This window comes from Gossypium arboreum, chromosome 9 (genome assembly GCF_025698485.1).
Source record: "Gossypium arboreum isolate Shixiya-1 chromosome 9, ASM2569848v2, whole genome shotgun sequence".
Classification (NCBI taxonomy): domain Eukaryota; kingdom Viridiplantae; phylum Streptophyta; class Magnoliopsida; order Malvales; family Malvaceae; genus Gossypium; species Gossypium arboreum.
The window spans coordinates 86,959,718-86,976,157 of NC_069078.1; the positions used below are offsets into that span (position 1 = coordinate 86,959,718).

The following is a 16,440-nucleotide window of genomic DNA, read 5'->3' on the forward strand; positions in this document are numbered from 1 at the left end:
GTTTTCATCATTCTCATATTTTTAAATGAAAAAGATTTCATTGTGCATAAAAATGACAATTTCTTGAGAGGCAAATTGAAATGTTTAAAAACAATCTAGAAAAAGTTCATACAGAAGATGGTACACAAAAGTTTACTCTGTTTTTTTTGGTGATAAATCAGCAGAATCCATAATATATATATGGAGAATGAATGGGTCGTTCTTTCATTGATCAGATCCTTTTCAGCTTGGTGCTTTTCCGGTAACGTGCTGGGCGATCCACCCAAGACCATCGTACAGTCCATCTCCTGTAAGTGCGGAGCAGGCTTGGATGTGCCAATCGTGATTTTTTATGCTGTGAAGCGAAAGGGCATCGGTGATCTCAGCTGGGGTCATTGCATCTTTTAGGTCTTGTTTATTTGCAAAAACGAGAATAACAGAATGTTGTAGGTCCTCGTGTGCGAGCAACCTGAAGAGCTCCTCTTTCATAATGGTGATTCTGGCCCTATCCACACTGTCTATCACCACAATAACAGCATGAGTTCCACGATAGTATGTTGCCCACGATGTCCGTAGTCGGTCTTGCCCACCAAGGTCCCATACCTGAGGCAAATACAAACTTTTAGGTGCCCAGCAGATACCTAAAATCTATATTCACTATCCAGTATGTTCTTAAGACAAATCTTAAATATAGAAGGGGCTGCTTCAAAATTGGATCTTCATAATGACAAGCTGAAGATCATAGCAAGAATAAGATCCTGATGCAAATAATTGAAGTCGATGCTTGCTAGCTAAACTACTGAATTCTGCAGTTAAGTTACTCAAACTAAATGAGAAAGAAACAGTAACTCAACAAAGACGATTATATTAACGAAAATGATGGAAAGCAAACTGAGAACAGAATCACCAAATCAGCATAGTAAACAAAGACAGCCTGTCCAATTCATCTTATTTAAAGTGTCTCCATCTCTTTACTTCATGGCACATAATCACACATGGATAAACAATTTCATGTCATTTCATTATCTGTATAGAGAAAAAAAAATCTCTTAAAAGGCTGATTGAATCTTAACTCGGTTGACGTTGTTGTTGTTGCAACAACCTGGAGAATGTAGGTTCGAATGTGCTTAAATGCATAATATCCTCCACTTAAAGGATCAGAGGTTATGGGCAGTTTAGGCTTTGTATCAAGAGGGGAAAAAAAAAGGTCTCTTAAAAGAACCTTGACATAAACAGGATAAATATTCACATCATATAAGGCAGTAGTATGTTTTACTGAAATCACATAATGCACTTTCCATCAGAACTAGTAAGATGAGCTTATAGGTTTCTAAGTAGGTAGTACCAAAGCTCTTGACAGTTGACACACCCTACAGGAAATTAGAAAACAAATCTGTGATACATCAGAGTTGTATAACCTAGGGTTTCAAATCATAATGGCGCTGCATTTGCTATTTCAAGGGTGAGACACCCATCCACCACCATTAAAAAGCCTCAATAGCATTGTGAAAAAAATAATTCACATAAATTGTGGTTGATTGCCGCTGCAAATGCAGTTTAGCAGAAATTAACTGAGATAAAGGTTCACTATTTCCATTAAACTGATACCCTTTTAAAAGAAATTTTTGTCCTTTAACAAAGTAAAGAGAGATAGAGTATGAAATAAGATAGAGTAACAAGTAGTAGGATAGAAAACAAAATATCAAAACATGTTGGAGACATGCAGAGCAAGAGACCACATAACACAAACCAGGCCAAAACTCAAAAACTCATGGTTCCAGCGGAAATCTACGAGTTTAGGTTGTCAAGAACTATCTTGTTGACTTTCTATTTATAGTATTTGGTTTGCTTGTTTAATACTTCAAGGCAGCAGGGGACTCGGGTTAAGGATTAGAGCAGGAGGAGGAGATGAGCAGGCAGTATAAGCAGACCGAGACAGGATAGGAGGAGAAGAACGAAAAGAGATACACACAAGAAAAAGAAGAGCGAGGTGGTGGTAGGGCCTGTGTGGGCATTGAGATTTTAGGGGGATTTGGATAGGAGGTTGTCATTGGTGAAGTTTAATATGAATTTAATGGTTTTTGTATTGGAGTTCCAAAAATGAATTATCAACAGGTGATCAGAGACAGTGGCAGTGGACATCTCCCTAGGCATTTGGACTGAATTTGAATCTTGGAGTCGTCACTATTGGGAGGGCTTTACCTGAATACCACTCTGGCCTGAACAAGATTTAGGGGGATTTGGATATGAGGGGTTGTCATTGATGAAGTTTATATTTGAATTTAATGCTTTTTGTATTGGTGAAGTTCAAAAGACAAATTACCAATAGGTGATCAAAAGAAGTGGCGCGGTTCTTCTTCCCCCGGGCATTTAGATTAAGTTCAAATCTTAGAGTCATCACTATTGAAAGGGCTTTACTAAATACTACTTCGGTCCAAACAAAATTAAGCTCGAACCTTAAAACGGATGAGAGCACTTGCAGTTATGAAAAAAAAAAAAAAAAAGAGGTCCAAAAACGAATTTCTGAATACCTAGCATCAAAAGCTATGTACTAACTGACTTCCCTTCAAATGTGTGGATTCATTTCATAACGCTCATAAAACAAAATCACAGTTATGAAGATATTCACCATGGTTCACAATCAGCAAAAAACCCATTTGATTGGCTACATAATCATGGCATGAAAATTAAACAAAAGATTTCCAAGTTTTAAACCTATTTTCCAAGTCTAAACGAATCTACTAAGAAGATTTCAAGCCATTTAACAACGCACTAATACATTAACAGGCCCTTTGAGTTTTGAACTTATAATCCACCAAATTTTTCCACGAAAACAAAAGAAAATTCAATAAAATTAATTAAAATGAAAACTAGGAAATTAAATAATTGAGAAACCGTAAATACATCTAAAAATTAAAAAAAAGAAAGAAAGAATACCTCGAAACGGATGTTTTTATAAACAAGCTCTTCAACGTTGCTACCAACAGTAGGATGGGTAGTAACAACCTCACCAAGGTGAAGCTTGTAAAGCGTCGTCGTTTTGCCAGCATTATCTAACCCAACCACCACAATCTTATATTCCTTTGCGGGAAATAACATGAACCAGAACTTCGATATGAAAGCTCCCATCTTTTCGTATCCCTTAAGAAAAAAAATCAATCAACCAATCAATCAATTATCAACCCTTTTTTTATATAACCCGATCAATGAAACGGATCTAAAAAAATAAAGAACAAAAAAAAATATTCATTATTTTACCTGGTTTTAAGAGAGGCGGCTGAGACGATGATGAACGGTGGCGATGGATAGTCTAGCGTCGATCCTGAAGGAGGGGAAATTGGAAACCTTTTGGGGGAAAACGAAAGGGAATTTCCGATCTGGTTTCGGAAAATTTTGTAGAAAGAGTGGAAATTAATTTTTGAGGAAAAGAAGAAGAAATAGAATGGAGAGATAGAGGGGCATTGATGCTTGGACTATTGGACACGGTAGCTGGTGACGTGTATGACTAGTGATGATTTGGTGGCCACTTTGCCATTTTTTTTCTCATTTGTACATTTTTTACTTGCATACATTATGCACACAAAATTTGATTCAGGCTTCGGATTTTCATCTGCTATGTTTTGTGTTGAATTAATTTGATATATAATTGTAGTTGATAGAATATATATTTGTATTTATAATTTATATTCTTATGTTATACGCGTAATTGTACGCCTTATATTAGTAATCGTTAGAATTAAGTGACCCAAATTCTTATTTAAATAAAATACGATGGAAAATAAAATAAAAGTAAAATCCATATAGAACTAGACTTCTTTTATTTTATTTTAGAATAAGGTTTTAAACCTTATTAAACTCCATCTATTTTATATTGATTAGGATAAGGTGTTTCAATCCTACTAGAATATGGCTTTGCAAGCCTATAAATAGACATAGTCTATTCCTCTTGTATTAGAGTAAAAATTTTTCGACATAGTGAATTTTCTTCTCCTCTTGCCGTGGTTTTTTTCCGAAAGGGTTTCCACGTAAAATTTATGTGTTCTTTATTTTTATTTATTTTATTCTATTTTATTTTTCACAAATTGGTATCGAGCTTAGGGTTATTCATCTCGATCACGGTAATGGCGTCTTTGAAGTATGAAATTCATTGTTGGATCGCAACACCGATTTGCGTTGTGGCAAATTAAGATGCAAGCGCTTCTTGCACGATGGATCTAAAGGATGCCCTGCTAGGATAGATAAGATGCCTTCGACATTAACAGATGAAGAGAAGAAGCGTAAGGATCGAAAGGCATTAACACAATTACATCTGCATTTGTCCAACGAAATTTTGCGGGATGTGATGAAAGAGAAAACTGCCATTGCATTATGGAAGAGGCTAGAACAAATATGTATGTCGAAAACTCTAACAAGCAAGTTGCATATGAAGCGGCGTCTTTATGCTCATCGTTTGGAGGAAGGTGCGTCATACACGAACACTTAACAAAGTGTTTAAAGAAATTCTCTCAAACTTGGAGGCCATGGAGGTTCAAGATGATAAGGAAGATCTAGGGTTGATTCTACTTTGTTCGTTGCCCGTCTTATTCAACCTTTAGAGACACGATTTTATATAGCCATGAGTCTCTCACGCTTGATGAGGTTTATGATTCTTTAACCTCGTATGATAAGATGAAGCATCTTGTGGTTAAACCCAACTCTCAGGGAGAGGGTCTCATTGTTCGTGGGAGACAAGACTGGAATGTTGATGATGATCGTGGTAGAACACAGGAACGGAATCCTCGTGGTAAATCTAAGGGTAGATCGAAATCTTCAAACAGAGGTAAAACTTGCAACTTCTGCAAGAAGAAAGGGCACATTAAATCTGAGTGCTATAAGCTACAAAATAAGATTAAAAGGGAGGCTGCGAATCAAAAGGAAAACAACCGGAAAATTTGGTGAAGTCGATGTTGTAGAAGACTACAATGATGGTGAACTTCTAGTTGCTTCATCAATGATTCTAAAGTAAGCGAGGAGTGGATACTTGATTCAGTTGCACCTTCCACATGAGTCCCAATCGGGATTGGTTTACAACTTATGAAACAAGATGTCTGAAGGTGTTGTTTTGATGGGAAATAATGCTTCATGTAAAATCGCGGTGTTGGAACAATTAAAGTTAAGATGTTTGATGGAGTTGTCGAACACTTAGTGACGTGCGGCATGTTCCGAATTGAAAAGAAATTTAATTTCGTTGAGTACTCTTGATTCAAAAGGGTGCAGATACACAAATGAAAGTGGGGTTTTAAAGATTTCAAAGGGTCCTTGTTGTGATGAAAGGGCAAAGAAAGATTGCCAAGTTATATGTTTTCTGTGGTTCTCTCATTCTCGGTGATGCAATTGCCGCTTCCTCTTCCTTGTCGATGATGATATTACTAAACTTTGGCATATCGCCTAGGGCATATGAGTGAGAATGGCATGGCGAATTAAGCAAAGAGGACTTCTTAATGGGCAAGGAATTTGCAAACCGAATTTCTGTGAGCACCGTGTTTTTGGGAAGCAAAAGAGAGTTCGATTCACTAGAGGAATCCATAACACGAAGGAAACGTTGGAGTATATCCATTCGATCTGGGGGGCCGTCCGAGTGCCTTCGAGAGGTGGAGCTAATTATATGCTAACCTTTATTGATGATTTTTCCGAAAAAGTTTGGGCGTTCTTCCAAGCGAAAAGCGATGTGTTTTCCACATTTAAGTCTTGGAAAATTATGATTGAAAAGCAGATGGGAAAACAGATAAAATACCTCCGTCTGCACAATGGCTTAGAGTTCGCTTACGATGAGTTTAATAGATTGTGCAAGTCGGAAGGATCATGAGACACTTGACGATTCGTCATACTCCACAAAAAAAACGGTGTTGCGAAGCGAATGAACGAAGCGATCATGGAGAAAGTTCGATGTATGTTGTCAAATGCCAACTTACCGAAGTCATTTTGGGCGAAGCGACCTCTCGCATGTTTTTGATCAACCGATCTCCATCCGCTGCCATTGAGAAAAGACTCCACAAGAGGTATGGTCCGGTAATCCCGCTAATTATTCGATTTAAAGATTTTGGGTGTCTGCGTATGCTCATGTTGATAATGGAAAATTGGAACCGAGATCCATTAAATGCGTTTTCTTGGTTATAAAGCTGGTGTAAAAGGCTATAAGTTATGGTGTCCTGAAAATAGAAAAGTTGTGATTAGCAGAGATGTTGTTTTTGATGAAACTGCTATGCTACCTAACTTATCTCTTAAAGACTCTTCCAATAAAGAAAACCAAAAGCGGTGGAGCATCGTTAATACGAAATCAACTCCTCAAGCCAAGATAAAATTGAGAATAGAGTTGCTTCTTCACCGCAATACTCTATCGCCAAAAACAGGACAAGAAGAGAAATTAAACCTCCAAAGAAGTATGCCGAGGTTGATCTAGTTGCTTATGCTTTAAATGTGGCTGAAGATATAGATGCGAATCAAGAGCCATTTAATTATTCGAGGCGATTAGTGTGAAGACTCGAAAAAGTGGATGTTTGCTATGCAAGAGGAGATGGAATCACTTCACAAAAAACAGAACATGGGATCTTGTAAAACTTCCTAAAGGTAAAAAGGCATTCGTTGTAAATGGGTGTTTAAAAAGAAAGAGGGACTCGGAGTTGAAGAACCCGGATATAAAGCAAGGCTTGTTGCAAAGGGTTACTGATCAAATTCCGAGTGGACTTCACAGATGTGTTCTCTCCAGTTGTTAAGCATAGTTCGATTCGAGCTTTGCTTGGTATTGTGGCCATGCATGATTTGGAGCTTGAGCAGTTAGATGTAAAAGCGCATTTTTGCATGGAGAACTTGAGGAAGATATTTACATGCAACAACCGAGAGGTTTTATAGTCTCGAAAAAGAGGACTATGTTTGCTTGTTGAAAAAGTCCCTTTACGGTTTGAAACAATCACCAAGACAAGGGTACAAGAGGTTTGATTCTTTTATGACTTCTCATGATTTCAAAAGAAGTAGTTTTGACAGTTGTGTCTACTTTAAGAAAAAGCAGTGATGGTTCTTTTGTGTATCTACTTCTTTATGTTGATGACATGTTGATAGCAAGAAAAGATAAAAGAGAGATAAGAAAGGTTAAAGCCCAACTAAGTGAAGAATTTGAGATGAAAGATTTAGGACCAGCAAAGAAGATACTTGGTATGGAGATTCTCGAGATAGAAAAGCAAGTAAATTGTACCTAAGTCGGAAGGGTACATTGAGAAAGTTCTTTGCGAGTTCAATATGCAGAGTGCTAAGCTCATTAGTACTCCTTTAGCGACCATTTCGGACTTTCATCGGCCTTATCTCCTCAATCGATAATGAGATTGAGTACATGTCACATGTTCCATACTCTAGTGCAGTAGGATCTCTCATGTATGCTATGGTTTGTTCACGTCCAGATTTATCATATGCAGTCAGTGCAGTTAGCAGATACATGGCGAATCCTGGTAAAGAACATTGGAAAGCAGTTCAGTGGATTTTAAGATACTTACGAGGCACTACTAATGTTTGCTTACAGTTTGGAAGAACTAAAGATGGAGTTATAGGGTATGTTGATGCTGATTTTTTGGAGACCTTGATAGAAGAAGATCTCTCACGAGTTACGTCTTTACAATCGGAGGTTGTGCAATTAGTTCAAAGCCACTTTGCAAACTACGATCGCTTTGTCTACCAAAAGTGAGTACATGGCGATTCTTGAGGCTTGTAAAGAAGCTATTTGGTTGAAGGGACTATTTAGTGAACTCAATGAAGACCTTCAAATCAAGACAAGATTTTGTGACAATCAGTGCCATCTTTCTTACAAAAGATCAAATGTTTCATGAGAGAACAAAACACATTGATATTCGGTATCATTTTGTTCGTGATATTATTGCTCGTGGTGATATTGTTGTGAGCAAAATTAGCACTCATGAAAATCCTGCAGATATGATGACTAAGTCACTTCCTATAACCAAGTTTGAGCATTGCTTAGACTTGGTTGGTGTTCATTGTTGAAGTTAAACCCTTAAGGGGTTTTTGGAAGAGGTGAAGAACTTGTTTATTGAAAGTTCGCGATGAAGAACTTGTTCATTGAGAATTTGTGTCAAGGTGGAGATTGTTAGAATTAAGTGACCCAAATTCTTATTTAAATAAAATACGATGGAAAATAAAATAAAAGTAAAATCCATATAGAACTAGACTTCTTTTATTTTATTTTAGAATAAGGTTTTAAACCTTATTAAACTCCATCTATTTTATATTGATTAGATAAGGTGTTTCAATCCTACTAGAATATGGCTTTGCAAGCCTATAAATAGACATAGTCTATTCCTCTTGTATTAGAGTAAAAATTTTTCGACATAGTGAATTTTCTTCTCCTCTGCCGTGGTTTTTTTCCGAAAGGGTTTCCACGTAAAATTTATGTGTTCTTTATTTTATTTATTTTATTCTATTTTATTTTTCACAAGAATAGTTTAAAATTTTTGAATTATTATTCATACAATTTATTTTACTAATATACTTAAATTTTTAATTTATTTTTCAAAACATAAATTAATTTTATAATTTATAGATTTTACTTTAACACGTATAATCACCAATCAACATTCACATTCATGTATCAAAATGTTTTTTCATATCACAAATATAACATAAATATTTAATTCAAATATATTACTGAATCATATATATCACCATAACAATTTTACTTTCATATATCACTTTTGCAATCTTTAATAAATATAAAAAAGTTCAATAATTTCAATATATTGTAAATATCCGGACCAAACATAAACTCATTGTCTATAACGAAACTCTAATAATGGAAACTCCTCTCCTAATCCTTTCCGAACCCTATATCACCAACTCAGTTCCCGTGGAACCCCTAGCCCCTCTCAACTCTAAAATCAGTTTATTATCATGTATCACATTTCATTTGAATTCACTAAAGCATTTATTCACGTAACATACTTTATATATCAACATATGTCACTTTGTATCATATTATTTATTCATTTTGAATCATATAAACACATTCAGTGTAATTTTATTTCACATGTACACTTTATTCACAAATCATAAAAATACAAACATAACATACATTCTCAAGACTTAGCACTTTAGATTTCAATTTACTATCATTAAGCACTTTACTTTCTTATAACACTTCACTTAAATATTTTATTGTACTATTTTACCATGCTTAGTAATTTTGAACAATTTACAATTTAAACCCGATTTCATGAAAATTCGATATTTACTTTTATAACACTTTAATATCACTTTTCACTTCGTTTAAACCTTTAATCACAATATTCATCTCACATACCAAATTTTACACTCTATACAATTTAGTCATTTCTATAGTGTTTTCACTATTCTACATCTGTTCACTTATTAATCAATGACAAATAAATAACTTTCACTCTTTATAATTTAATCCTTAGTTTCATAAAATTCACTAATCACTAATTTATCACTTTATTATTTCTTACATTACTAATATGCCTTTAATTACATATTCACTACTAAATTCAATAGACATATTCAACAATCTTAATCATTTCTTATTTAATTATTTCATATTAAAATTTAAATATTTAAATATTCAAATTAAAATAAACTAACTTAAATTCAATTAAGTGTTTATTTATTTTTCACTTGAACTTCACAGTTTTCTTCAACCAATTGATTTTCATAGTAGTAAATGATCTCATTAACACTTTAGGAAATTAAATTAGGCTACAAATTTGAAATACAACAGGAAAAATTCATACAAAATTTTTCTTTCCTTCTTTTCATCGCTTTCCTTCCTTTCTTTATTTCTTTCATTTTCCTTGCTTTTGCTTGCTGTTCTCTCATGCTAAAAATAATATAAAGAAAATTTCTTTCAATTTCATCCTTATTTTCCTCTGACCAATCAAATTTTAACAAATTTCAATTGAAGATCAATAAATCTCATAAAGTATATGGATTTTAATCCCATAATGTCTCTAAATATCAATTAAAGATGAAAAAAATTACATTTAGGTCCTCCTCCATAAAATAGAAAAATTACACTTTAATCCATATACTTTTTACTTTATTCAATTTAGCCTTTACCTCGATCTTCTAGCTTCACATCTCAATATATCTCCATGTCCCATTCATAAAAAATATATATTTCTTAAAATTTCATCCATTTCCCCAAATGGTAAATTTACACTTTCAATCCTTCAACTTTTAAAATTTACAATTTAATCCTTAATAAATTTTATTATTCCTACTTTATTTCTAAATACTTAATTCACCTTTAAAATACTTGTGATTTCTTTGAAACCAAAACATTGGGGTATTACAATAATAGTTTTCTATCTTAACTCATTTTAATTTTTTTATCCTCGTGTTTGTTTCACGGTCTATGTTTGGGGTTCATAATTGTCTCATTGAATAATGTTATCTTTAAAATTTGAATCAATGTTATCTCATTTGAAGTGCAATGTCTCTTACCACTACACCTAACACTAATTAGTCGCTAATCTAAATTTAAAATATATTTTAATTAAACAATAAAATTAAATTGTAAATAAATATTGGAATAATTAAAAATATAAAAAATATATAGAATGGGCTAAGACAAAGTGGAGTGAGGAAATTATGAATGTATCCACTACTTATGGAAGCAATAATAATGTTAAATTTTCAACATCTAAAATAAAGACATGTTAAATTGAGACAGAATATGTAAAAAGGTGAAGCCATGATAGATTTTACAATATTTACCCATGCCTTTTTTAACTGTGTTTATGAAATTAAAACTTTATATTAATTAAATTTGACTTTAAATAATATTATTTGAATTTAATTGGATTTATTTATCATACTTGTTGAATTAAGAATTGATCAAAATATTAATTTGTAAAGTGGCTTGATTAGATTAAAAACTATATAAATAAATTAAAAAATTAATTAAATTATGATTAAATCAGTTATATCAATTGAATTAATTTTTAAAAATTTTAATTTAATCGATTCAACCCGCTACGTTTAAAAAACATTGCTTTAAACATCTTTTTAAGTGGGCCAGAGGATCAAATATGGTGATGCCGATCTTATCAATCCACATCGTCAAGGCCCAAACTAAAACACTTTTTCAGCACACCTGTACAGTTCACTTGTAGCTAAACTCAAGTGGTTCAATCTCATCGTAAGCCCGGCAATGAAATAACCATAATTTATAAAGGTTAAACTCTGTTGTTAGTCCCTGTATTTATATAAAATTTGATATTTACCTCCAGTATTTTAAATGTTAAAAAGTCAATCCTCTTACTTTTTCAATTTAAATATCCTAGTCCAATCATTATCGTTATTAGTAGTTTCTATAAAATTTGTCAACTTATCATGTTTATTTTTCATCAATCGTATCCCATATCATACGATTTTAATTTTTGGACTGAAATATTTAAATAAAAAAACTTAATTTTAAAAATTTTAAGAACATAAAATAAATATTAAATTTTATCAAAATATAGAGTTTAACAATTTAAGAATGATAACAAATTTGATTGATTTTTAGAAAAATTGCAATAATCTTATAATATTCGGATTTAAAAAAGAACAAACCAAAACTAAATTAAATATCATTGTTTTTAGAAAAGCATTGTTTTTAAAAGAAAATTTAAAATTCTTTTCTAAATACTTCTTTAAATTTATTTTTACTAATATGTAATTAAAAATTTGAATTGCATTTGAATAAGAAATAATTGCATCAAAAATCTTTAAATTATGACCTTCATTTATTTTTTAGTTTTAAGCTACATAAGACTTGACACATAATTTGACAATTAAATTAACGAATTTAATAACAAAAAGAATTAGTTGATATAACATTAATAATTCAGGATATAATTAGAATGTTTTGAAGTTTAAAAATTAATTTAAAATGAGGGTAAGAATTTGGGGATGTCTGGTGCAATTAATATTTTTGGAATATCTAATTCAACCAATTAAAAATAGCCACGTAAAAACAAAAAATTAGGTCCTAATATTTTGATTTGTACTATTTAGCCGTTTAACTAACCATTAGTCCTCAAAGCTCTGTTTGGCAGAAAGCAGATAAAAGCAAAGTTTGTCTCTTGTGAGTTGCTCGCTCACTTGGCGGCATTTCCCAAGCTCCAAACACGGCTCTTTTTGCTTCGGTTTATCCGCCTCCCTCCTCAAAATTCCCCTTAAAAAAACCCTTGAAAAAGAAAATAAAGGAAAACTCCTACTACATTTGTTCCATACATTTCCGGCCACCGTAACTGTTTTTCTTTCCCCGAAACAATGTCGCGCTCCCTTCAATTTTTCACTCCCTCCCGTGCTCCTTATTTCACTCTCCATAAACTTCCGTCGACATCCTACACCCGGTTCCCGGTAATTAACTTCCCGAGCAAAAAGCACCATATCACTATCACGAAATCGTTATCTTCAGATCTCGATGCAGCGTCATCTCAAGTACTGGATTCCGGAAACGGACAGACCGGAGTTTCGGGGGTTTTATCAGCGGACAACGTGGTGGCGGTTCAGTCTCATGCGCCGTCGGAATCGGGAGCGGCGGCCGGGATCGAGGTTGACGCTGTGACGGAGGCGGAGCTAAAGGAGAATGGATTCCGGAGCACGAGAAGGACGAAGTTAATATGCACGATTGGTCCCGCAACGTGCGGGTTCGAGCAGCTGGAAGCGTTGGCTGTTGGAGGTATGAACGTGGCTCGGATTAACATGTGCCATGGCACTCGCGAGTGGCATCAAATGGTGATCGAGCGGGTGAGGAGGCTTAACGAGGAGAAAGGATTCGCTGTCGCCATTATGATGGATACTGAAGGTAGCGAGATTCACATGGGAGATCTCGGTGGCGCTGCCTCCGTTAAAGCTGAGGTAAAGTGCAAAAAAAAAAGTTTGATAAAATTTCAAATCTGTTCATCTCATTAATCACAAGTTATTTATTTTTGAAATGTAGGATGGAGAAATCTGGACATTCAGCGTTAGAGCTTTCGGTACACCGCGACCAGAGCGAACAATTAACGTGAATTACGATGGTTTTGCCGAAGGTTTGAGCTTAATTTTTTAGTAAAAACAAATATAATTATGTTGAGTAAACTGACTTATTGGTGATTTAAATAAAATTGTTTGATGTTGGTATATAGATGTGAAAGTTGGAGATGAACTTTTGGTTGATGGTGGAATGGTGAGGTTTGAGGTGATTGAGAAGATTGGTCCTGATGTTAAGTGTAGGTGCACTGATCCGGGATTGTTGCTTCCTCGAGCCAATTTGACTTTTTGGAGGGATGGGAGTCTTGTTCGCGAGCGTAATGCAATGCTTCCTACCATTTCTTCCAAGGTTGTTACTTGTTTCCCATTTTTGCTCATTGAGTTTTGTTAATTGGTATTGAATGATTTAGCCAATTTGAATGCTAGTTTTATCCTAGGGTATCTATGATTTGTCTTTGGTCACATATGTTAACATTGGAATCAGACATTAGGAGCTACCAATATTAAGAACTTTAGAGTCTCTTTGAATTAACCATGTGCTTGTCTGAAATTTTCTGTTTCCTTCTTACTGGTATTAATTATTTAACTTGTTAAACATTTTAGCATTTTCTTTTCCCATTCAACAAGGCATTGGCTTATGTAATGTTACAAAAAGAAGTCCAAGGTATGTAAAATTCAAAATTAATAGCTAGAAGTCCATTTGTGAAATGAGGTAGTGGAGTGACCCTGACTCATTCAATCCCAGCACTGGTGTTTTGGATCTGATTTTTTATATTTACCCCGTAGGTTCTCGTGATTTTGAAACTTTTGTGGTTCAGTAGTGAAGCATGTCTTTATTGTTTGCCTCCATGCATTTGTAACATTCACTTGATTACCTTCTTCTTCTGTTGTGCTGCCTGCATGTCGTTATCTACAAATAAAAACTTTATTCCTAGTTGCATGATAATATGCTTTTTTCCACTTCAGGATTGGTTAGACATCGACTTTGGGATTGCAGAAGGTGTTGATTTTATTGCAATATCCTTTGTCAAATCTGCTGAAGTGATTAAACATCTCAAAAGCTATATTGCTGCTAGGTCACGTGGTAGGTAAGTGTCATACATTCCCTTGCACTTTTGGAAGATTAGAATAGTTTTGGTCAATTCTGATATTTTGGAAGAAGCTTTAAGGTTCTACTTTTGATGTAGATGCTACTTGTGCGCTTTCAAAGGTTACAAAATAGAATTTGAGACTGAAACTAAGTACTCTTTTAGTAACATTAGTGCTAATATACCAAAAAGGAGTACCATATATCAGTCTTTTTCCTTTCCTGAAAACGGCATCTCAATGTTATGATGCAGTGACATAGCTGTGATTGCAAAGATTGAGAGTATTGACTCATTAAAGAACTTGGAAGAAATTATTCAAGCATCAGATGGAGCTATGGTTGCAAGAGGAGACTTGGGTGCTCAGATACCATTGGAACAGGTTCCATCAGCTCAGCAAAAGATTGTCCAGCTATGCAGGCAACTGAATAAGCCAGTGATTGTTGCTTCCCAGCTACTTGAATCAATGATTGAATACCCTACACCCACCCGAGCTGAAGTTGCCGATGTTTCTGAAGCAGTACGGCAGCGAGCTGATGCTTTAATGCTGTCTGGTGAATCAGCAATGGGGCAGTACCCCGATAAGGCATTAGCTGTTCTGAGAAGTGTTAGTGTGAGAATAGAGAAATGGTGGAGGGAGGAAAAATGCCACGAGGCTATGGTACTGCCGGATGTAGGAACTTCATTTGCAGATAGCATCTCAGAAGAGATTTGTAATTCTGCAGCCAAGATGGGTAAGAATCTTTGGTTTTGGTTCTATAATCCATGTCTAATTATGTGCTTGCACAAGTATGGATGTGTGAATTTATATCTGCACGCATATATCTATCCTGCATCAATGTGTCATCTCTCTTCATTGAGTTCACTGTGGCCCAAAGTTAAACGAACTCTCTACATCTTGAGACATTAAACTTTGTTCTCTTTCAGTATTTGAGACAAAAATTTATTTATCCCGGTAGGGTGTAGGTCTTGAAAAGAATTTTTGTAGGGTTACGTAATTTACCTCTTCGTTTTCTTTCTTCAAGTTAACTGTTTTGGGAGGGCATTTGGACGGTTGAGGCAAGATTCATAGTTCATCGTTCAAGCATGAGATTATTGCTTTTATCAAGTTTGTTAAATTTTTTTTTTCAAGAAACGAATTCAGGAAAGCAATTCAAGACGGGAATTTGGTAGATAGCTTCATTTATTCACATGTCAGTTGATTTGTAAATACCTTTTCTAGCTTGTCAATATCTCGTGGATCCGATAAACTATGATAATAAATATCTACCTGCTTACATTTTTTCTCCTAGGAATTTTATAAATTTATAAAGTTGGTGATGTTCTTTTCTCTTCACCTTCCCTCTTATCCTCTGTTGTTGCCAGTTTTCATCCTGTCCTGTTCTCGATTTTATTTTATTTTCCCACAAGATGCTTCGATAGTTTTGTTGTAGATGGAGTAAATTATATGACATCATCCATCATTCTTAGTTTTTCATTGATTATGGTATTGACATGAGTTTGGTTGTGTGATCTGCAGCTAACAATTTAGAGGTAGATGCCCTTTTTGTTTACACAAAGACAGGTCACATGGCATCTCTCCTGTCACGTTGTCGACCAGATTGCCCCATCTTTGCTTTTACGACCACAACTTCTGTCAGGAGACGTCTGAACCTACAATGGGGTCTCATTCCGTTCCGTCTCGGCTTCTCCGACGATATGGAAAGCAACCTTAACAAAACCTTCTCGTTACTCAAGGCCAGGGGAATGATCAAATCTGGTGACCTCGTAATTGCCGTCTCAGACATGTTGCAGTCCATCCAAGTCATGAATGTTCCCTAGAAACAACACAGTATGATGCAAATTATGTTCGTTTTCGAATCCTGCTTGTAGACTCATTTGTGTATTGAACTCGCTGTATCTTTCGCAATCTATTCGGCTTTGATTAATGTTAGGATGAAAATGACTACCACCGGAAAACAGAGGAGCTCGGCTCAGCCAATCTTGCGGTCACAGTTTCACTCAACAAAGGTAAATCAGTTGAATCATTTTGTGACCCCCTAAATTATTTGAAATTTCGACTTCTAATTTGAGAGACATAAACGACCTTTTTTCTTTACTATGTATTGTGCTGTATGAGGTTCCTAGAAATGGAGAATAATATGTGTGGGGTGTTTTTTTTTTTTTTTTCAGCTTATTGAATCAATGAAGACTTATTAAATGTGAACATTTGACATTAATTAACCCTAATTTAAATGCTTAAAAGACTACTATTGTTAAAACCTTTTAATTATTTTTAATTAATTTGTATAATTTATATTTTTTTTGTTGGTGTCCAGAGATAGGTGGTACTAAGGTCTCAAAAGAAGTTATTTTAGTT

The 16,440-nt window shown here is 34.5% G+C and overlaps 2 protein-coding genes across 2 annotated transcripts; one reads left to right on the forward strand and one right to left on the reverse strand.

Moving 5' to 3' along the window:
- Positions 1 to 18: 18 nt before the first annotated feature.
- LOC108453875 (uncharacterized) lies at positions 19 to 3,495 on the reverse strand. Its single transcript, XM_017752231.2, has 3 exons — positions 3,238 to 3,495; positions 2,917 to 3,120; positions 19 to 582 (listed from the first exon to the last, which is right to left on the reverse strand). Exons 2-3 carry the CDS (start codon positions 3,106 to 3,108, stop codon positions 223 to 225), a joined length of 552 nt encoding a protein of 183 aa, XP_017607720.1. The 5' UTR covers positions 3,109 to 3,120; positions 3,238 to 3,495; the 3' UTR covers positions 19 to 222.
- An 8,550-nt stretch (positions 3,496 to 12,045) lies between these two features.
- On the forward strand, positions 12,046 to 16,281 carry LOC108453232 (pyruvate kinase isozyme A, chloroplastic). The gene is made up of 6 exons (XM_017751223.2): positions 12,046 to 12,882; positions 12,965 to 13,055; positions 13,152 to 13,345; positions 13,963 to 14,084; positions 14,337 to 14,815; positions 15,601 to 16,281. The coding sequence occupies exons 1-6, from the start codon at positions 12,292 to 12,294 to the stop codon at positions 15,900 to 15,902; spliced, it is 1,779 nt and encodes a 592-aa protein (XP_017606712.1). The 5' UTR covers positions 12,046 to 12,291; the 3' UTR covers positions 15,903 to 16,281.
- Positions 16,282 to 16,440: the final 159 nt, after the last annotated feature.